The 23,351-nt window shown below is 43.8% G+C and overlaps 1 protein-coding gene across 1 annotated transcript; it reads left to right on the top strand.

The window, feature by feature from the left end:
* The first annotated feature begins 1,092 nt into the window (after positions 1-1,092).
* LOC149349197 (uncharacterized) lies at positions 1,093-22,185 on the top strand. The gene is made up of 9 exons (XM_089575420.1): positions 1,093-1,211; positions 2,604-2,813; positions 7,523-7,597; positions 9,842-9,928; positions 11,628-11,875; positions 13,988-14,147; positions 14,700-14,768; positions 20,774-20,782; positions 22,175-22,185. The coding sequence occupies exons 2-9, from the start codon at positions 2,780-2,782 to the stop codon at positions 22,183-22,185; spliced, it is 693 nt and encodes a 230-aa protein (XP_089431546.1). The 5' UTR covers positions 1,093-1,211; positions 2,604-2,779.
* The last annotated feature ends 1,166 nt before the right edge of the window (positions 22,186-23,351 follow it).

The following is a 23,351-nucleotide window of genomic DNA, read 5'->3' as shown; positions in this document are numbered from 1 at the left end:
GCGTTGCTTTGCATTCATGGCGAAATGCAGAAGCTTTGCGGTGAAAGACGAGGACCGCAACAGCCGCACAAAGGGACAGCAGACAGGCAGTACGACCAACACCTCCACACCACAAAAGAAAAACAAGCGCGAGCACTCGCGGTACAGTGAATTCCAGCCACTGTACTCGCGGCATGACTCGCGGGCAGGGTTGCCGTTGGGAACATTTTAAAAGGAGCCAAAACTTGAGCTGAAAGTAGTCAAAAGTAGCCATGCCATTCCATCTTTGTTTTGCTCATTAATAAATTGAAGTGTAAAAAAATTGATAAAAATTATTCTTGGCGGTGTTGTCAACACAAGCTTCAAAGAAATTTTCCGAAACTAAACGTGTATTTATCCACCGCTTTACGCATAAACGTAGGCATCCGCTCTCGTTCCCACGTGCGTTCCAAGCCAATCCCAATCCATAGCTGGTGGTCATTTAGGGTGCGTTCCAATACTCCCAAGTAGACGTCTACTTAGACGTCTTGCCGGACAGCGGCCATTTTGAGACTCGTTCCAATTTTCACGAAGCCGTCCAAGAAGACTGCTTCGCCGAAGTCCACATCGATGCAGGCTAACTTCCTGTCTAAAGATGGCGGAGCAGTTCGTGCAGTCAGAGCTGAGTGAGCCGTGCTCTTGTCGGGCACGGAGACGCACCATCTTTCAAGTGTCAGTCATTCCGTTAAGTTGATTTTTATAGGAACTGGTGGCAAATAAAGCAGTCTTTGTGGACCTACGATTATATTTGTGAATCGAGCGAGAGGAAATCGTGCGGGTGAGATCATCTGCTATGCAGGTGAGATCGTCTGCTGAAGCGGTAGCGATGAACGCACCATTATTGCAGAAAAAAAAATAAAATAAGAACTAGCAAACTGCTAACAGCGCGTTTTTAACTTGTTTTATTAAGAATTTTTAAGAACATAGGAGTGCAACTATTCCCAAATGTTAGTTCAGTTTATATGCCGCAAGGTGGCGCGTGAAGTAGACACGTTCCAATATGTAGACATGTAGACGGCTTCCTAGACGTCACACTAGACGTCTTGTCGGACGTCTAGAGAATTGGAACGCACCCTTCGTTTGGACGTTTGGCAGTGGCAGCGCGCGCTTGTGAATTTTTATTTCTTCAAGCTTTTTCAAGTTTGGTGGCGGCACGCGTGAGTCACCGAGGGGAACCAGAAGGCACTGCTTGCGTAAGTATACATTCTGTCCTTTTTTCCCTTTCATGTTAGTTGTCAGCTAATATTTACTTGTGAACTTGTCAAGAGTGAGGACAATGAGCACGCCTCGTGTGTTGCCCCTTTAGCTAACTTGTCTGTAGGCCTCTGTCAGCAGTTGTCTTTTGATTAACTCAGCGGCGCATTGCAAGGTGTAACTGCGTGTAAGGGTTGGGGTAATATGAAGTAACACACACGTACACGAAGGGAAGCGCTTCTGAATGTCGCGTGTGTTTGTGTGTTCCTTCATCAGGGTGAACGCACTATCCCGGCAAATCTTGTTGGCGCATTGCTTCTGAGAGGGTTTGTTTCTCACGGCACATCGTACATTTATGTACGTGTATAGATATTATGATCATGATCGCAATGACAGTCGTCACGTGGTTACGGCGCTCGGCTGCTGACTCGAAATACGCGGGTTCGATCCCGGCTGCGGCGGTCGAATTTCGATGGAAACGAAATTCTGGAGGCCCGTGTACTGTGCGCGATATCGGTGCACTCTAAAGAACCCCAGGTGGTCGAAATTTCCGGAGCCGTTCTCTGCGGCGCCCCCCATGACCAACCAGTTGCCACGTGCGATGCAGTTGAGTGTTTTTCATCGCCAATTTTTGCTTTTGTGAGGCTAATCGCTTGGTTCAGGCATGCATGTCAGACGTCATAGAGTCGCAGCCTGCATGCCTTGTGCTTGATTGACAAATGCTTCCATGGCAGTGTTGACATTGTTGCGTTGCGAGTCTCCGTGCGATGAGAGAAATGTGACAAGAACAGGATGAATGAACACAATTCTTCTGTACTGCCAGAAGTAATGCTGCTCCTGCCAGTGATCGGTTACAGAAAAAAAATTGAGAGTACTTTTTATTTATGTGTGTCCCTTCCTGCTACTCAGAGCCTTGTATTACAAAGTCTAAGATCAGTGTGACTCTACATATAGCGAGTGCTAGTTTCGAGCTCGCTAATTGAACGCGCTTGTTTTCTCTCTTCCTCATTTGGTCAATCTTGCGTTTTACTGGCTTCTTTTTTCATCACTATGCTCCTGGTAGACTGCACTCAGTTTGATGGTCAATGCAGTGAAGTTGCACGCCACTATTGCTGGATGTTATTTGGTTCACATGACAGCAGGCACAGAAATATTGTTTAAATAAGTCCCAAATTGCAGGCGCTCGTGACACTTGTAACTCTCAACTCATGAAAGTTCAGAAGTGCGTTGCGAAGTAGAACGAGATGGTTGTAAGAGTACCTGTCAGTTGTCATGGTAGTGTGAAGTTTTCGGCACCCAAACAGGCAAGTGCCAGTAGAGTATGGCACAGACAGTGTCTGGTAAAAATCCTTGTTTCCCCATTAATCTTTTGTCGCGTTTCCTCTGTGCAGCATGTCAAAACCATTCGCTGTGGTGAAGTTTCCTCTTGAGGATGACTGCCTTGCAGTCATTCCTGTCGGATGGCTCACAGAGACAAAATTAAGAGTGCTACTGGCCTGTGGCCAGGAGCTCGGAGGTGACGCGGCTCGCAAAAGCTGAGGCCAAGCCAGCTCTCGGAGGGGAGTGGATGCGTTGCCCAGTGGTCGTCGTTACCACTTGCCGTAAGTAGTCTTATTGCAGACATAATGATGGTAGCTTCATCAGCGATTGTAAAGGCCTCTTTGCTAGATTCTCTGAGTCTGCACCTCTGCATGGCTAAATTACAACTAAGAAGTCATGTTGATAGCCACCGCTTAGCCAGCTGTCAAAAAGAGGAGCAGAATGAACTGTTAGCTATTGCACTTGTAAGCTGATGAACTACTTCTGAAACTCATTAGTGCTTTGTTTTTGAAGACCTGTAGTTCCCAGAATTAGTGCTGAACTCAGTATGCTTAATAATATTTAGTACAGAAAGGTTTAGTATGGTAATTTTTTTTTTTTGCATTATGAAACATTGTTTTGGCACACAAAAAGCACAGACGAGGAAAGAGCACACAATACAAGTGCCAGACATCAATTGATGCTTTGCGTTGTGTGCTCTTTCCTCATCCATGTTTGTTTTGCACTGAGACAGTGTTTCATAATGCAAATTCAGAACCAATTCATCCAGCTGTTTACATTTAGTTCAGTTTGAATTGTAAGCCTGCCGCAGTGGCTGAGTGGTCCATGCTGCTGAGCCAAGGGCCCAGGTTACATCCTGTCTGTGGTGAAATGGAGCAGTGCAGAATGCGCTTGTGCTCTGTAATATCAGTGCATGTTAAACAACCCCATGTGGTCTAAATTAATCTGGAGTCTTCCGCTACGTCATCCTTCATAGCTTAAAGCTGTTAAATCCTAGAAATCAGAATCACACTTTTAATTGTAAATAAAACAATGCCTCTGCCACATGAGTGTTTCACAGGCTTTCAAACTGATGGTCTGTTGGCCTGAGTGCTGCTATACAGGCAGCTGAACGGGCATCAAGTCAGCAAAGCAGCCCAGAACAGCGTTTACATGCAGTAGTGCTGTGCACTCTCAAATGGCAGTGTTGTGGTTAGGTGCTGAGGAATGAAGCCACAGCAGTATTATTAGTGAAATTGGAAAAAAAATCCCGGTGCACTTGAAGGGGCTATGACAGGGTCATTCGACATATTGGTAAATTGGTTTTTGAGGAAAGGCAGTTTTGCGCTTCTGGGAATAATATGAAAGTCTGATTCCACTCCTGGAAGTATTAGTACGTGGGGCGCTTTATTTTAAAAAAAAATGCGATAGAAATCGTGATCGGGAAGCTGTTCCCACTGCGAGTGGCCACCATATTGAACTGCTCATGTGATGTCACAATAGATGGCAGAGCGTTATCTGCAATGCAGGCTACACTGTCAAAGGACATGTCTCCTTCCTTTTGTGCATAAATGAAGTAGTGGTCCTACCTCATGCGGGAGTGTCATGAACGTGTTACTCTGCTAAAATGATAAACTTAATGTATGTTTCTATTGGCATAGTTAAGGCATGGTTGCACTCGGTGGGCTGGGCGGTATAGGCCTTAGCTGATTGATGCACCAATCTTTCACATTATACCGGTGACGATACCAGCGCAACCAGTGATCGCCTAAAGCCTGCGACCGATGAAACCAACCGGCGGATGGTCACTCGATCTGTCTTCGGCAGACCAGAGGCTGAGTCGGCGCTGCTTGTGGGCAACAAATTTGGAGCCTTTATTTAATGCAAATGGTCACCAAGCATGCTTCTGGATTAAACAATTTAAAATTAAGTACTAGTCATATCGAATAAAGCATGTACATGTAATTAGCGGGAAGCGGAGATCCTCTAATATCCCAATGTTGGAAGTCACATCCTTGACGCTTCTTGCAGCACTGTTACAGTGTGTGAACAAATAAAGCTACGACTGGTGAGAAACAGAAGAGAACATTTTTGGTAATGTGAACTTACCTTGCGTCTCATCCTGTACAAATGAGCAATATACAGCCACTTGTACACTAGCTTTGTAAACAAACACGCTGGGGTGTACATACTTGCAATTTACGAATCGGTGCATTCCTGCAGGAATCTTGAAGCACTCATTAATTGTATACACGAGTGATTTGCTTAACAAGCACTGAGAAAAGCGAGTGGAACCTCGGGATCCTGTCACTGCCGCACAATCGGCTATGGGTGAAGTGAAATGGAGACAGCAGTGGCTGTTGGTCAGTGTGGGCAGTGAAGCTTTTGGATCACTTCGGGATCTACCGTGGTAGGACTGGGGTGGCAGCGCCGCGTGCTTTCGTGTGCCGGCCATCATTTCCCATGCTCTGGTAATGGTCACACTTACCATGGTTTTACAAAAGGGCTTTACCAGCCGAAAAAAATTAGTGTGTTTGACTAACATGTGCGCACACACATGCAGCTTCTCGAGCATCGGCACAGAAACAGCCTTATTTGGGATCGTAGGAGGTTTTGAGTTATTATTGCAGGTCAGTTGCCTTGTCTTGAAAGGCACTGCCGTTTTAGGTGATTTGCTGTCGCAGTTTGTAGTGCTCTGGGAATACTAATACAGCTGGTGTTTCAGTCTTCTGCAATGCCGAGTATGAAAGTAATGCACTTTAAACCAGACTGACACAATCTTTAAATCATTGTAGAAGCTAAAGTTTGGTACTTGCATTAAAATTTGGGAGGGTAATCTTTGTTCACGTTTTTCTACTGTGAACATATCATGCATGAGAGCATGCTTTGGTGCCGCTCGAAACAATGCTAACAACCTTGTACAATGCTCGAGGGCCCTTGAAATCTCGCTAAAGAGTTCCACACTGCTTTGACTCTATAGACTATATACTCAATGGCCATTAAAACTTCCGTTGTAGCAGCGCTCAGCGTGAGGTGATAGACTATCAGTTTGAGAGCCTTCGAAATGCCCGTCTGACAGGGATGTAAGATGCCTGTGTCATTGCCACACTGCACCTTGGCCTTATATATGCTGTTTGCTACCTGGAAATTACAAATGCCAGAAAGCAAGCATATTTAAACTACGTGCATAATGGCGTGACTTGCAGTGTGACCTGTTTGTCCTGAAATGTGCCAAATAATTGGTTGGAATATAAAACACAGTAAACTGCGATATAAAATGAGCTGGAGCATTTCCTTGTCTATTCGAACAATCAGGCTGCTCTAAGATGTTCATCCTGAAATACCAGCATGATACACTCACATTATTTTTTTGTGTGTGTGTAGTGTGGTGTCAATGGATCCCAGCAATGTGAGAAATGTTGCTTTATTTCATATGAAGTAGAATTTTCATGTAGATTGCTCAAGAGTTTGGTTTTTGATTTGTAATTTTTCATTTTCATTTATTGGTTTTGTTTGGCCAGTACAGAGACTGCAAACAAGGGAGAGCAAGCTAAAGGCGCCTAGTAGCGCCTGACAGAGGCCTGCCCTCCCCATGTAAAAAACAAAAAAACAAAGTGGCACTTGGCAATGGTACAAAGTTTCCATAAGTAACAGAAACAAGAAAAACAGCGGATATATTGACAACGAAACAGAGATCAGGCATGCATAGAGCTAAGCACAACAAAACTAAGATCAAAACATAACAGACAAAAACTGATTAGGTAAAAACACACCACAAATAGCTATAACAAAAATATTCATGAACAGTTTTCCTAAATCTGACCTCGGACATATTTTGTAGTGACAATTCTGTTAAATATGGATAGGCGTTTAATGTATGAGGAATTATGTGAGTTAGTTTTTGGAACCCATAGTTTGTACGGGATTTTGATGCTTGGTATTGAGGGTGCCTAAGACTGTATGCTGTTTGGGCAATTAAATATGTGCTCTCGAAAGTCTGCCAGTTTCCTTTCATAAGGTTTCTGATATAAACAGCAAGCTTCTTGTGGTAAGTGGCCGTGATGGTTAGCAGTCTATGGTTGAGGAAGGAAGGACCTGTGCTCTCACTGTAATGTAAGTTATCAATCGCTCGTACAGCTCTTTTTTGTAAAGTAAGTACTTTCACAAGATTGGTTGAGGTAGTCGTTCCCCAGATCAACAAACAATATTGTACATGCGAAAAGACTAGAGAGAAATAAATTTGTAGTTTGAATTTTCGAGGCAGTATTGTGCGAAATTTATTTAGGATACCAACAGAGCGAGCCATTTTAGTGCTAACGTAGTTTACGTGATCTGTCCAGAGTAAATGTTCTTCAAAAATGACTCCAAGGAACATTGTAGAGCTGACACGAGTTATAGGAGCTTGCTCGAAGTGAATTTGGAAGTTGTTCGGAACTTCCTTATTTTTGGCTCTAAACAGTATGTACTTTGTTTTCCTGACATTAAGTTCTAACCTATTTGATTTTAACCAAACAGACAATTGGGATAACCAACTATTGGAGGCTGCTTGCAAAATATTACTATCTTGCCCTGAAAAAAATACGTTAGTATCGTCTGCATAGATTATAATGTTGTCTGCTGGACGAAGGTTGACGATATCATTAATATATAATAAGAACAACGTTGGTCCTAGAACGGAGCCCTGTGGCACACCAGACACAATCTGACCGATCCCAGATGAAATACCGTTAATGATAGTTGTTTGAGATCGGTTGTCAAGGTAGCTAGCAAATAAGGTTAAAGGAACGCCGCGTATTCCATAACACCGCATTTTTTCAAGCAATATCTTATGGTTAACCGAGTCAAACGCTTTCCTCATATCAAGGAATATGCCAACTGTTAGCAGTTTATTTTCTATGTTTTCAATTAGCTTTCTTTGATTAAGGCGGCCTCAGTTGTTTTGTTTTTTTGAAATCCGTACTGTTGCTTGGAGATGACATGGTTTTTGTCGAGATATTGAGAATGTTTGCAGGATCCTACAAGAGCGCCGAAAAAAAGGTGCGGCGCTACGAGTTCACTTCAGCCCTAGAAAGCTCGGCAGTTTCTGGTAATTGAAATTCTCATATTTCTTTATTGATGAGAAATTATTTTGCATACTCAACAAGACGTTCATGTGCAATTATTTTTAGGAAATAAGGGCCACAACGATGTTGTACAGCTGCCGTCACCACGTACGACATGAATTCTCATTTGTTAAGCCGCCGCGGTGGCTCAGTGGTTACGGCGCTCGGCTGCTGACCCGAAAGACGCGGGTTCGATCCCGGCCAAGGCGGTCGAATTTTGATGGAGGCGAAATTCTAGAGGCCCGTGTACTGTGCGATGTCAGTGCACGTTGAAGAACCCCAGGTGGTCGAAATTTCCGGAGCCCTTCACTACGGCGTCCCTCATAGCCTGAGTCGTCTTTGGATGTTAACCGCCTTAAAACTAAAACACCATTTCTCATTTCTATTTAATGTAAGGTCGACATTGTGTTAGTTTTGATTGGGGATTTATGGTAGTATGCTTGCAAAATCTGGGAAAAAAAACTCCACCGTAGCTAATTGCACTTGCAGAGAAATAGAACGTGTTCAGACTTGGCATCAGCTTTTTACATTTGCCATGCTCTCAGATCAGCAGTGAATCTGCCAGTAACCATTTCGTGGCAAACTCTCTTACCCACGTTAACAGTACTGCGAACAGGTTTCTATTCACATGACATATATTCCGCTCTCTGTTTTTGGTTTCGCCATGACAGTTTCTTTTATGTCCTTAAATGTACCATATTTTCCGGTGTATAAGACGCACCCGCCATATATGCAGGCTGTAATTGAAAAAAGTTGCTATATAAGACGCACCCTTATATAAGACGCACCCCAGTTTACCCAGTTGGGCTAGTGAGGATCAATTAAACACGCTTGTGCGACCATCATAAAATTCACCGTACTTGTGAGAAATTCTTAAGCAACGCTAAGTGGTCGAAAAAGGCAACACTCACACCATTCCTGCCCACGTTTTAGAAAAAAGAAAGAAAAACGAAAAAACTCTCCCATATGTCCATAAGAACATTTTATTTCTACTTAAAACCTTGGAAGTCTTCACCTTCGGATGCGCTATCAAAAAGTTCGCCCATTTCTGGTGGCAACGCGACTGAAATATTCTGTTCGCACTACGTACATGGAGCAAACAAAATGGGAAAGGGTGGCTAAAATAAGAACGCCGGCTTGTCCTGGCTTGTCTTGACAATGGTGAGAAGCGTGATTGTTGTCATCTTTTGGCATTTCACATTACTTTTGCTTGGGGCCTCCGAAACGGTGGTGTGTTTGTGATCCCGGAAGTCGTCATCCCCGTCGTTTCATGATAAAGTTCACCTAAAAAAAGTTGCGCACGGTGGTCCCTGTATTGAAGTATTAACCGTGTTACAACCGCATCATTGGTAGTGATATTTTTTCGGTAAAGAAAGCTTGAAAATGAACCTGAGTAATTTCTGAACTCTAAAAAAAAACGAAAAATTCGCATATAAGACGCACCCTTGTATAGGACGCACCAGCAAGATTTTTGAAAAAAAGCCGCGTCTTATACACCGGAAAATACGGTACCAATGCACCATGCTGGTGCATGAGAAATGTAATTATTGAAGTACTATAGACACATATTTAAAAAATTGAAAACTGATTTTTCAGGAAAGAAAGTGGTGCAGTAATTCTCTCGCATTTCGGTGGACATTCATAAGGGAAGGGATAAAGGAGGGAGTGTGAGAAGAAAGGAAGAAAGAGGTGCCGCAGCGCCCTGGGGTAATTTCAGCCGACTGGGGATCTTTAACATGTACTGACATCGCACAGCACACGGGCGCCTTTTGCATTTCGCCTCCATCGAAACGCGCCGCCGCAGTCGGATCACAACGTTCTTTTATGTGTCATAGGTATCTGCATGATGTGACATTGTTTGTCACGTCAACTACTTGTCATGGAGGTGTCGGTTTTGGTGGGTTTTGAATTATGAAGTCTTTGTACAGCCTGTGATTGAAACCAAATTAAAATATCTTTTCGGCCAAAGGAAGTGTTACTATTGCCTGGGGGGCATCTCTATATAACCAGGAATTTGTTTCTGAACTTCGTAATTTTGTGTCTATTGTGTTTTAAGATCACCTGTATGCAAAACAGCCTGGCCATGCAACTGTTCTGTCCCTTCTCCAAAAATATCCTGAAGTAGCATTTCTGCATTCAATTAGGATAGAAATGTGACATTGTAGTTGTACACAGTAGTGTGTTCTGTACTTCCTGGATTGCCATCAATGACACATGTTCATCTTCAGCCCCACTGAATCACGCTGGGGAGAGCGTGAGCGAAAACAGTGCGCCACCCAGCGAGCTGGAGGAGTCGACAGCTGGGACTGTTGATGGTGAGATTTTCACTTTGTTTACTTTTGTGCAAAAAGAGAAATGCAAGCCAAACATGGGGACACAGTGAGAGGAGAGGACAAATGCTGCTTGTCCCATCTTTTCACTGTGTTCCTTTCTTTTAATTACACTCCTATTTTGTCTAGTATCAAGTCACACGACAAGATGTAGAAGCTAGATCTGCTTTGTCTTATAGAAAAACAGCAAATTTTAAATTTCTCATTGTACCTGCTGCTGCCGAGCAGCAGTCAACAGGCCCAGAAAGATCTAGAGAATATACTTATTCAGGAAGATATTTGCATGGAGTTCTCGTCAGTGGCTCTTGCAATGGTGCTAGGAGCACATTTCTAGTTTCAAACTATGTGCTTTGAAAGGGGTCACTCTGAAAATCATCACATGTATTTCTCAAAAACGATTGTATTGAACTGAAGTGGTACTGGAATTTACAACCTAGTACTTCCATTGCTTTCTCTTGTGATTCATAGTGGACTGGTTGTTGTGCGCCCTTCCCAAGAGCTGTATGTTGTGCTTTTGTTGGGTTCTTTTGGATCCTGGCATTTCTGTTGCCTCTCTCTGCCTACATCACCACCAGGAAGCCACTCCTACAAATTGCACTCTACACAGTAGTCCCATGTTCTGTGCATTTGTTTCCTTACCAGCATAATTTGGTCGCTTCCAGAGGCACACAGGTCAGCAAGGCCCATATTGTAATTTTTCATTGTCTTTCAAAGTATTTTAAAAGTTTATTGGTTGGAAGTGAGTGCAGTGCCTTGGATGCAGCGAAATGTGCTGAAAAAAATTAATTGCAATATCACAAAGCTCCCATAAAGGGTGCTGAAGGAGATAAGCAGCCAATAATAGTGGCATGCTCTGAAGGAGGACCTCTTGCTTAGGAAAGAACTGAACAGACTAACTGCCTTGTGGAGCACATCAGCTGGCTCCTAGTCTTCTCTTGCCTGCAGCAAAATGGATGCGTGGTAAGAGATAAATGTGACCTTGTTTTATTTCTCAACGGTTTGGCACCTCCTGTGCCTAGCAAGAAACGTTTGGTCCACCTCTTTGTTGCATTTCGCTTGTCAGCTAAGGGCTATAATTTCATAAGGGCTATCTTTGTTGCAGTTTTAATGCATTGATCCCTGCCAGCACTTGCAGTTAGAACAGATGTCTACCTCCAGCATTTTGGCCAATGTGGGTGTTGCCGTAAGCAATACTTTCCAAATGGTGCAATGCTATATTAAGGGCACAGGCCTGCTCTCCTTTCTGGCTTCTATTAGCACATGCTTCTCATGACACTGGAAGAATCCATTTGCGACTAACTGCTGCCATCTCTGCCATGGTGCAATAGCAGTGGAAATGCCCATGAACCAATGTAAAAATTGGCGAAGCTCATAGACTGAGAAGTCCTTTACACAACAAGGCTGCAGGTTCTGTGCTAGCTATCACACATAGAGCATCTCCATTTCACCTAGGTGTTTGTCAGTGCATGGTGACATTTATGGCATTTAAATTAGGCTAGCAAGGAATAGAACATGAATTAGAAGTGTCTTGGAGGATAAAATTGGTGGAAGTTTAGGAGCATAGTACAGAGTGTGTTGCTGCCTACTGTTAGCCTCATATTGTTCTTTATTGTACCTCAGTGCGCAAATGATATTATTGCGCCCAGGTTAACCCTGCTCTCACTGAAATTGTTGATTGCTTCAGTTTCAGCTACCCTGCTGAAGCTGATGCGCCTGGTGCTGGAGGTCCGACAGCAGCAGCGCGACTTAATGCAGCGGTTACAAAGGCTGGAGGATCACGTGCTGCTGCGGTCAGACCGGCAGCTGGAGCAGAGGACTCGGCCAGTGTCCCCCTCGCCACCGCCTCCCACCCTTGCACTGCCCGCATTCTCCCCCGAGCAGTTGGACACTGCGGAAGCTGCCGTCCAGGACGACAGCGTGGCTGCTGGACTGGTGATTTAATGTTTCTGATAATTTGTGTCTGGAAAAAATGAATGCCTACTAACGAATTGCATGCCTAATGTAATTCCGAGGTTTGTGAAGAAATGTTGAGCTCCAAGAGTATTTGCATGCCGTGCTCTGTGAATAACATGCTCTTCATAGATATAATTCCTACTGTTGTGCTGGAGTGTGCTGTCACAGTGTGTTTTGTTAATGTAAATGTCCTGTTCATGAAAGTTGCTTGCTGATATACACACTGGCTGTTTCAGTGAACATTTTCAGGAATTCCTAAGAATAGGGAGTTCAAAATAGAAGAAATATTTGCAGGTACACACGCACAGTTATGCAGTAAATTATGTCCACCACTGCTGAGAGATCGTTCCTCCAAAAAAAAAAATTGTTTTCCCATATCGAACTTGCGCTTCTTTAGGAATTTTTGAGAGTGTTCACTGGAACGCCCTGTCGATTCCTTGTGTGGTGAGATTTACTGTTGGAAGCAAAAGTGGTACGCAATGCCCAGCCGGTAGCAGAGCTTGCAAAAACTGCATCACGTGTCGGGACAGCTGTTAGGGGACTCTCTTTATCTGCTCTTTGGGTCCTATCAATTTGTTGGGCTCAGTAGCAGTGCTGAACATGTGGTGCTCGCAATATTGCTTACGGCAAGTGCCAGTTGTCACATCATGTTTCAGCCACGCAATGCAAAGAAAATGCCACCTGCGAGACTGCTGTCGCATCAGAGCGTTTAGGCGAGAAGGAGCGCTAAACAGCAAACAAAGCTACTGATGCTGGTTCTGTGCGAAGCATTGCACCTGTCACATCTTGTAGTAGCTTGGTATTTGGCGGTGCAGTCACAGGCTTTTTTGGGGCAGTTGCTCTCAGATGGTGTCACTCAATGTCATTCGATATAGTTTTCCAGAGCTCTGCCGGTGGCCGGTCGTTGCATAACAGACTTGGTTCCAACAAATTTTTTTTCTCAGTCAAATATTTCTGTGATTACATTATTGTTTTACATCGATCAACAGCAAAAAAAAATCCCCTATGCTTTTGTTGCCTGTGGCTGCCTTTCTTCGTATGTGTCTCATAACGAGCCCCTCATTTTCCTTACATTTGTCATTTATTGTTGTGCTGTTTTAATTTAGTTCAGCAGTGGACTTTGTAGCTAACATTAAGGATGTTGTAAGGTCTGTTTTACAGGAAGCTGAGCTTTCGGTTAATATACTGTTGCATGAACTGCTGTGAACACAGCTGGAAGTTGGTCCTCTCTCAGCGCGTCTTTAATTTCGGCTAGGTTTCCCAAATAATGGGGCAGCTTTAACCCACCTCTTCCCTGTCTTTTGCTCACATTATGCACATTTCATTACTTAATCTGCTGCCAAAAACAAGCAACATCGTTTAATTAAATGTGGTTGCTAAGCACGCAGCTTTACTCAGGTGCTTGGGGATTTAAATAAGCGCCCTTTGTATAGCATTAATTAGACTGCTCAATTTCAGGGTAGTGAGCCCCGCCATGGTGGCTCAGTGGTTAGGGCACTCGACTGCTGAACCCAAAGACTCAGGTTCAAACCCAGCCGTGATGGCCAGTTTTCCATGGAGGCGAAAAGCAAGGCGCCCGTGTGCAGTGTGATGTCAGTGGCGCATGTTAAAGACCCCACGTGGTCGAAACTTCCGGAGCCCTCCACTATGGTGTCCCTCATCATAGCCTGAGTCACTTTGGAACTTTAAGTTCTACAAACCAAATCAATTTTAGCGTAACGGCTGTGCAGAGAAAACACATCCAGCACATAGATATCTGCAAAAAGCATTATAGTTATAATATAATAATGTCCAAGATGCAAAGCATAATGGGTAGGAGTTGGCCACCTTTGCTTAATCGCTAAAGTTTCCCTGCTCTTAGTAAACTGGGAAAAAAAAGAATGTCCATATTGGTGGTGGTGCTTTCTGCTGGTAGCAACTAGTCAAGCTATTGTATCATACAGAAATTATGCATTATGATTGTAGGTACTCGCATGGGCTGTTGACAGGTAGTCACACAATTGCCTTAGCTATTCGATTCTGCTAAACTAAATGAAATTATAATTGATGTTTGTGCCTAATAGCTTGTGCACCTGTGGTGTTTCTTTTCAGCGAAAGCAGCTGGTCCACCTGGGGAGCAAGGGCCTGAGGGAGGTGGGCTCCAACATAATGACCGCCATCATGGGGTTGGCTGTACAGAGGATGTACAGCCTCCATGGCCGCAAGGGCAAGTGGTCATTTATTGCCCTGAAGTTATGCAAGGTGGCAACAAGTATGTTGTTGCAGTAGCTTTTAACTGAATTTTAAAAGATGAGTGGAAGAACATGCACCAGGTTCTGCTGCGCTTTGTTTTCTTTTCTTCTTTTCAGTTGATACTTTACCAGTTTTCTTTTTCATTACAGGTGAATATTTTGTTACTGTTTTTATGGGGGTAGTCATCTGCAGTTTTCTTCCATGTGCATCTGAAGATATATGAGTCAGCAGATGCCTTTCAAAGAAAGCCCTCCCATCAGTCACATCCATCTCTTGTCATGGATCGTAGTCGTGCCTTGTATCTGCCAGCCATTTGTGCTCCCATATGTTAGTAGTCCAAAGTGGTCGACCGTGATGTCGCAGCAGCTTTATACAGTTGGTTAGAAGAGCTTTCAGGTGGATTTTCCCCTCAAGTTGTATTTGGATACTGTAGTCCTTTCATTCTGGCACGCACTTTGAGTTAACATGTACTTGTGGCCTTTTCTGTTTTCTCTGTTGCTGAAATAATCTTGATTTCTGTGAACGAGCAAACTTTTTCTGCTGGCCTAAAATGAACGCTTATCTTATGCAGATGCCATCTGTGAGAAGACGGGGGCGGATGTGGTGGAAGCGCAGGGGTTTATTAGGAAGTGGTTGCCAGGTTCGGTGGACCGTGGCGGCGGACGCAAAAGGCGTTTTGCCGAAGCGTTTCTGCCAAGTACCGCTGCCGGCCTGGCAACCACTGCGAGCCCCTGTGCTTCAGCCCCCAGCACAGTGCCCTCCCTTCCCCAAGCGGCCCCCACCTCCCAGAAATCCTCCTCCTGTGCGGCCCTGGCTCCTTCCCAAGGTCCCGCCTCCTGCGCGGCCCTCGCTGCCTCGCAGGACTCGCGCAACCGCGCGTCCCCAGCCACGGTGCCTAATTATTTAATAAATTGTTTCTCAGTTGGATTCTTTCATTGCCTCATTTTGTTGTGCATGTGTATAGAAGAGATGATTGCAGCTTTGCAATGCCAAAACCCATGGCTTTCCCAATGCGAACATTAACTGGAATGTGAATATTCGCTGAACTGGAAATGCAATGGTGGCATAAACTTCGGGCAAGCGTTAGCAGAAAGGCTGAACAGTGGCCTAATTGTGGTATGTCAAGCCGGTGTTGGTAGAGCGGCTGAAAGTGGGTACAATAGCGGCATGAATGTCGGTTCAGTGTTGGTAGAGCGGCTGAACAGTGGTCTGATAGTGGCATGAATGTCGGTTCAGTGTTGGTAGAGCGGCTGAACAGTGGTCTGAGAGTGGCATGAATGTCGGTTCAGTGTTGGTAGAGCGGCTGAACAGTGGTCTGAGAGTGGCATGAATGTCGGTTCAGTGTTGGTAGAGCGGCTGAACAGTGGTCTGATAGTGGCATGAATGTCGGTTCAGTGTTGGTCCGAACATCAGGCCAAGGTTGGAAAAAGTAACTTTTTGCCCCAATGCCGACGTCGGTACGACTTTCGAGCCGATTTTGACCAGCATTATGCCAGCGTCGGTCCATTGTTGGTGTGCTGCTTGGGTATATTTGTGTTGGTACTTTTTGCTTTTTTTTCCAAGGTGTGCTATTTTCTTTTGTGCTATAATGTATACCGCAGAATTTATTGCCGCTTGTCTGTTGCAATGCCAGCGTGAAAAAAGGGGCAGGACCTCTGTCAAGCTTCTGAGCTTTTAGTCCTGTCTCCTTCTCTAATATAGAGAAAATAAAAGGCTGATTGATTGATTGATTGATTGATTTATTGATTGATTGATTGATTATTTAATGCTTACCAGTAAGCCAAGGAAAGAAGCCATTCTTTAAGTAAGGGTGCCCGCAAACTGTACTACATCGAACGAATACGCTCTCCTTTAATGAAATCTCTCAAGACAATTCCATTCCATCTTTCGATCGTTACTGTCCAACTCGCTGAAATCAGAAACATTTCATCTGCGATTCTCATTTCTCTTTAAAACTTCCTGAAAATAAAGGGGGAAAGACGGTGTGTGAGTGAGACGGGTGTGAGAATTCAAAGATGTGCACATCTCTTAGAAACACCGTTAGAAGAGTCTCAAAAAGCATGGTCCTATGCGCGACTAACATCTGTCATTTATACCTTTGCAGTTTGTATTACGTTAAAAGTGCAGCGACGTCACAATCGCGAAGTCGGTATTTTTTCGTTCGTCCCCTTGCACCTGTTGCTTCGGAACTGATGAAACGCTGATGTCGCGCATATCAGTTTTCTAAAGACGAACACACGCAAAAAAGACGTTATGGTATGCAATTTAATTATTCGAAAAAAGTGCCACATATTCGATTGGAGATGCGGCGCGTATGGATAAGCAATTAGATTTCGGTTTTGTTTTTGCGATAACGATAAGGGTTTTTGAGGGCAAGAGAAGAATTTAAGTTTACGAACCAATTGCCCTCTGCGGTCATGGATACCAGATCAAGCTGCACACGGCAAGTATGCGAGCGGTAAAGATACGACCGTCAAACGGGTTTCTGTTTCACGTTTTACCCATTTTACGCGAGACGGCGGGAAATCATTCGGGCTGCAAACGACCGCGTGCGTGGATGTGTCGGTGGCGCCGGCGTGTTGTCTCGCGGATTACTTTTGCATCGAAATTCAACTTAATCGTCCGCTTACGGTAAGTCTTCACAATTATATTTGATTGATTTGGTCTCTCAAACCACTCTAGGCAGAGCTGTGTGTGCAGGACAGATTATGTGCGCAGCAACAGACTTCCTATCCTCGTTTGTAAGCGGCGTTATAAGCAGCGGAAGCCATCTAATTCTCGACAAATTTTTCTTTATTCAGAGGTTACCCCACAGCGCCCGAAGGCGTTACAGCAGGGCAGTTACAGCATTGAAAAAAAATACATCCTCGTGAGTACAGCCCACCTGCATTTCACTCAGTCGATTCCATTCGCCATTCCATTCCATTCGTTTTGCGTGTGTTCGTGCTTGCACCGCATTTCAGGTGAAACAGACTTCACCACGGATGGAAGATCAAAGATATTAAATGGAAAACTAACACTCATCAAAATGCATTTTTTTCCTACCATTCGTGACTGGAATCGCCTGCCCCATGAAATTGTTGAGTGCCGTTCTGAATCTATGTTCCGCGCGTTCCTATCGGATGTATGAGTGCGCAGTCGGCTTCTTTTTTTTGTACTTTCTTGTCATGCCTTTTTGTTTCTTCATATTAATTCATTTTGTACTTGCTGTGTCATGCTTTGTTGTATTGCTTTTCTTCCTTTTTTTCTTTTTTCTGGCCTATTCTTCTGTTATGTATCCTCACCCCCCTGCAACAATGCGTACGGGCGCTACAGGTATTTCCAATAAATAAATAAATTGTTTTAACAAAAAAAGTTTGCGTAATCGCCAGTCCTTGAGTGATACTCCCGAATTTTGAGACTATGGTCTATGCGCCTGAAAACATAGTGAGGTATTTTGAGATATGTTTCTATATTAATACCGGTTTTATTGAGAAATATTGTGTATAAGAGCTTAAGTCAGTTTTCTTTGGCGGGAGGCAAGTAGTTGCCAGTTGAGCTGATTCTTTATGGCACTTACGCTATCCCGCCTTCGGAATCGTCCTAAGACAAACCCGGCTGCACGGTTTTGAATTCTTTCAATGTGCTCAGTGACCGCCTTATTCGAAGGGTCCCAAACGGCACAGCCATACTCCAAAATAGGTCTGACGCAACTCAGATAAGCCGTGTTTTTTATATTGACATGCGAACATCGCAAATTGCGTTCAATAAAATTGAGTACTCTACTTGCCCTGCACACCAAGTCATCAATCTGCGCGTTCCAGGAACAATAAGATGACAGCGTTATGCCTAAATACTTATTTGCTGCCACTTTACGTATTACTTCATCGTTAATCATGTATCGAGAATCAGTTGGTTTTTCCTTTTTAGTAAAACAAGCATGAATGCTCTTGTTGACATTTAACTTCATTTTCCAAGTGGAACACAACGATTAAATTCTTGTTAGTTCTGTTTGTAAGCATGAAATATCGTTGTCCGTAACGATTTTTCTGTACACTTCGCAGTCATTGGCAAATAACTGCATAGAAGATGAAATTACATCAGAAATGTCGTTTACATAAACCAAGAACGAGAGTGGTCCCAAAACCGAGCCTACCGGAACGCCCGATGCAACATTTACGTAGCCTGCACATTTCCTTTATTATTATTTTATTTATTATTCCTCAAAAGTCCCTTTTGGGACATTACATGAGGGGTGGGGATAACACGGCAAAAAAATATTATACATTAATAAGAAAATGGACTAAAATTACGCTGATGAATAGGCTTCCTCGATAGTGGTCTTGAAGAGTCGATGATTCATGATGGTGGCCACTCCAGCAGAGAGGTCATTCAAGTCATGGGCACTCTTTAAAGGGGTCGTGAAATGTTTTCCGAAAATTTTGAACGACGTGTGCATTTGGAATTCTGACCCTTCATTCTATAGTATACCTTGGTTCGTTTCATCCTCTGAGTTGATTGAATAGCGAAAAAAAACTACATTTCGGTTTCCCAGCGCGCGTCCCCCTCAACTCACAGCAAACGTCATTTTAAGAAACCAATCAGAGGCTTCTGTCGTCAAGACAACATGGCGGCTTAGCGAGGCCTGTTTAGCCATAGTTGACCGAGGTTACAGCACGCATATTGACTCGAATGTGGCACCGTCGTCTGCTCAGAATGGAGTCTGCTAGCTCTCAAGCTGACACATGTGCGAAAACTTGGCCGGTGCGCCGCACCAGTCGCCGCTTGCGAACTTCCAAGGTAGATGTACTATGGTAGCGTAGGATGCATAGAAGCCCATACGTTCAAAACATGGCGGCTTGTGGTGCGCAGCCAGCGCCGTCTTCGAAATGCGTGGACAACTAAAAAGTGGCGTCATAATTAAAACAAAAGCGCGACGTCGAAGTCACGTGTTTTAGTGACGTGTATTCGTGACGTCAGCGTCACGTGCTGCTTGGCGGGAAAAATAAACTGCTGAACGCCGCGACGCTTCAGCGCGACACCCGACACGAGAACGAAGAAAGAATACCCGACGAGTGCCGACCACCAACGCTATTTTTAGGCAGTCAGTTCTCGTTGTGCCTTTTTCCTTCGTCCTCGCCTCAGGTGTCGCGCTGAATGTCGCAGGTGTAGCGCTGAAGCGATGAAATGTGACGCCGCCAGACAGGTTATCGTTCGCACATCGTGCAACAGCACACCTCTTTTTTGCGTACGGGGGCCACATGGTCACAGACGATGCCCTTTTGGGGCAAAAGCGACAGAACCGCACCCAACCGAACGAAACTACACAGTAGCTATGGCAAAAGGGAAAAGTGGACGTAGTCGAGTAGTGCGTGTGCCAGCCGACGGCGGCGCATGGTCGTTTCATGAGCACAAAAAGGCAGCGATTTCGAGCGGGCTTTATTAAATGCAGACTCATTACTGAGCCGAAATATTTCGGAATTAGCATGTCTAATGTTTATGGAAGCAGTAAAAATTAAAACCGGGCAGCTTCATTTTCTTTTCACAACCACTTTAAGAAAAATGATTGCTGGAATGTGGTGGTATGTGCACGTTCAGGGTAAACAGCGTTCGGGTGGTTATGACGGGAAATGCGATGCACACTTGGAATTACTTGGTTGGCTTCCGGAAAGTTGTGGAAGAACTTGTGAAATAAGCAGAGACGTGCTGCGTTCCGACGGGTAACTAGCGTAGGCAATTGCAATCGTGATTTCAGACCTGAGATGCTGGTATGATAGGAGTAGCCAGATGAGATGAACCTCGCGGCACGATTCTGAACTGACTCAATGTTATTAATTAGGTTAGTCCGATGGGGATCCCAGACAGAATTAGCATATTCAAGTTTAGTTCTGACGAAAGTCTTGTAAGCGAGCGATTTGAGAGAACTTGGTGCTAGAGCAAGGTTGCGCCGAAGATACCCAAGGCCACTGTTTGCGGAGTTAGTTATGTTGGTGACATGGAGAGTCCAAGTTAGATCACGAGAGTAATGGACGCCTAAGTATTTGTAATGATTGACCGAAGAAATTGGGCAGTTATTAATAGTGTACACTGGCGCGATGAAGTTGGGGCGACGGTGAAAAGAAATCAGTGAGGTCTTTGAAACATTAAGAGACATGAGCCACGTGTTACACCAATGTTGCACTTGTGAAAGGTCTTCTTGAAGAGCGACGATATCTGAAGAATTTGTTATGGGGCGACATATGACACAATCATCAGCAAACAGTCGGACGTTGGAAGAAAGACTAAGTGGAAGATCATTAATATATATTAGGAAAAGAAGGGGACCTAGTACACTTCCCTCTGGGACGCCAGACTTCACAGGTGAAAGAGATGATGAGTGACGGCATAGACGAACTGATGACGGTCAGTTAAAAAGGCACGAATGCAATTAAAGATGAAGGGGTGCAGATTCAGACGGGAGAGTTTGTGTATTAAGCGCCCATGAGGAACACAGCGTCACAATGAATATTACAGTCTAAGTACGAGTGTAAATTGTGTAGGAAAAGGGCAAGCTGTGTCTCACATGAGCGGCCTTTAGGGAAACCATGTTGATTAGGATGGAAGAAATTTACAGAAGTTAAAAAGGCAGTAACATGTGAGTACAAAATATGCTCCATGATTTTGCAGCAAACGCAGGTGAGTGAACTCGGGCGATAGTTTAACGGGGATGAACGGTTACCTTTTCTGAACACTGGAATGATTTTGCCGATCCGCCAGTCACGTGGTAAAGATCCTCATGATAGTGATTGCTGAAAAATGAGCGACAAGATCACACTGCTAATATCTTTAGTATTCTTGAGAGCTTTTGAATTTATGCCGTCGATACCAGAGGACGAAGTATTGGTTAGCGAGTCAATAATTTTTGCAATGCCTTGAGGTTCAAGAGGTTTTCCATGAGTGGATGATCCAAAAATGGGATATCGGGAATGTTATCTGCAGGTTCATTAGTGAACACAGAAGAAAACGCAGAGTTAAGGACACTCGCCACATCAGGTCCATTAATCGGAAATCCGGAATTATCACAGAGAGTAATGACAGAAGGTTCATGAGGCATAATGGTTTTCCAGAATCGCTTGGGGTTATTTTGTAGTATTGATGGTAAAGTGTTGGAGAAGAAGGTACGTTTTGCTTGCGCTGTTTGCGTGTTGTAGTGTTTTTTGGCGCTTTAATACTTCGTCCTTGCTAGGGGAGAGTTAGTGAGCTTAGCCTTTCGAAATAAGCGTTTTTTCTTGTTATTTAGTCGTTTTAGCGATACGTTAAACCATGGGTAACCAGCCCGCTCGGTTATTTCTATGGTTGGTATATGTAGCTTTAAGAAACGCTGAAATTCCGATTTGAAAAGTATCCAGTTTGATTCGATGGAGCGAGAAGGAAACCCAGGTGTAAACTTACCTAAGAAGGTTTTTAAGTCGCGATTTATGCGTACGTAATTGCCTTTATCATAAAGTGTAATTGTCTTTTTAATTCTTTTGTGATTAATTATGCTGCAAGAGAAGGTATTGTGAACTGCCAAATGATCACTCAGGCCATGCATACAAGTTATAGAGGAAAAATTCTCTGGATGAGTCGTAAGAACAAGGTCCAAAATGTTCAAACAACAAATTGTCGCTGCTGAAACAAACAATTTGGAATTCATTTAAGTACATGAGCTTGGCGCATGATGGCCTTAGCTGCCTATGTGCCATAAAACCCAACACAACACAACACATTTAAGTACAGAAGAGTGAATATTTAATAATAGAAGCTTGTTAACAGGGAGTGAGTGTGACACACAGACAAAAGCACAGACAATATGCCTCCCCCCCCTGTCAACACCTGATGTTAAGTCATGATAAAATTCGATCAACTGGGTTTTGCAAGACAATCCCTTTCGAAACCCAAGCTGTTCTTCAATTAACAATTTGTTTTGAGCTATATCTCTCATTATCTCTGTATATAGGATATGTGCAAGGATCTTAAATGCTATTGATGTTATTGATATGGGTTTATAATTACTGACATCTTTTTTGAGACCACTCTTATGAACAGGAAACACGTGAGCAATTTTCTAGCCATCTGGTAAATTGCCTGCTGCCAACGATTTGTTGTAAATCAAATAGAGAACGTGAAATCGATACCCACCATCTTTTAAGAATACGTGGTGAAATACCATGAGGCCCAATAGCTTTACCTTCGTAAACATTTTCTAACAGCCTCCAAATACCACCTACACTAATTTCTACTGACCGCATTGGAGGGATATCGCTCACAAGCGGTACAGTGTTTAAGTCATGTTTCGGTAAATATACAGATTCAAAGTAGTCATTAAGACACGTTGCCTTGTCCTCGGCGTCAGAGAAGACCTTACCATCAGAAACTAATTCACTGATTCCTAGTGATTCAGACCCACATCCCATAATGTACTTCCAAAATAATTCGGGGTTTTCTTTCTTGTTTCGCTGATTCTGGAAAAGTAATCATCCTTCGCCTGTCTTATACTCACTTTGTATTCACTCGTTAGTTCAGAAAGTTTGCCGCCGCGGTGGCTCAGTGGCTATGGTGCTCGGCTGCTGACCCGAAAGACGCGGGTTCGATCCCGGCCGCGGCGGTCGAATTTCTTTGGAGGAGAAATTCTAGAGGCCTGTGTACTGTGCGATGTCAGTGCAAGTTAAAGACCCCCAGGTGGTAGAAATTTCCGGAGCCCTTCACTACGGCGTTTCTCATAGCCTGAGTCGCTTTGGGACGTTAAACCCCATGAAACCAAACCAAACCAATCCAGTTCAGAGAGTTTTCTAAAGTGAAGAACTCATTTAGTTTTTTTTGAATGGGCGAAGTGCACGCTTTCTCTTCCTAATAAGCAACATGAATCCCCCTCTCACCCATTGTTTCCTTCTTTTCTTAAACCTTGATGATTTGGTGTTTGGTACAAACATGTCTGTGAGCTCGAGTAATATATTTTTAAACATTAATCACAACTCGTGTACATCACATTCTTCCGCCAAGCACATAAATACAGGCAAGCGATCAAGAAGCTTTGCAGACATTCTCAGATAGTCACATTTTTTTTTAAATATACTGTGTTTTCAGCACATGTTTTCCGGCGGTACACTTCGGAGTTTACATTCGCCACGACAGCAAGGTAGTCACTTATACCCGGAATGACGTTCAGGGAAGTCACAATATTAGGTGAATTGCAAAACAAGATATCTAAAGCATGCTCATCGCG

Source organism: Amblyomma mixtum, chromosome 3 (genome assembly GCF_055824585.1).
Source record: "Amblyomma mixtum isolate Tamu chromosome 3, ASM5582458v1, whole genome shotgun sequence".
NCBI lineage: Eukaryota > Metazoa > Arthropoda > Arachnida > Ixodida > Ixodidae > Amblyomma > Amblyomma mixtum.
Note: the sequence above shows the minus strand (reverse complement) of the source record. Positions and strands in the feature narration are given on the sequence as shown.

What these genes read in the sequence shown, in the direction of transcription:
- LOC149349197 (XM_089575420.1), top strand. Translation starts at nt 2,780, where the DNA reads ATGCGTTGCCCAGTGGTCGTCGTTACCACTTGCC. An exon ending in ACAGCGTGGCTGCTGGACTG is followed by an intron (nt 11,876 to 13,987) that starts GTGATTTAATGT and finishes GTTTCTTTTCAG; the next exon opens with CGAAAGCAGCTGGTCCACCT. An exon ending in GTTATGCAAGGTGGCAACAA is followed by an intron (nt 14,148 to 14,699) that starts GTATGTTGTTGC and finishes TATCTTATGCAG; the next exon opens with ATGCCATCTGTGAGAAGACG.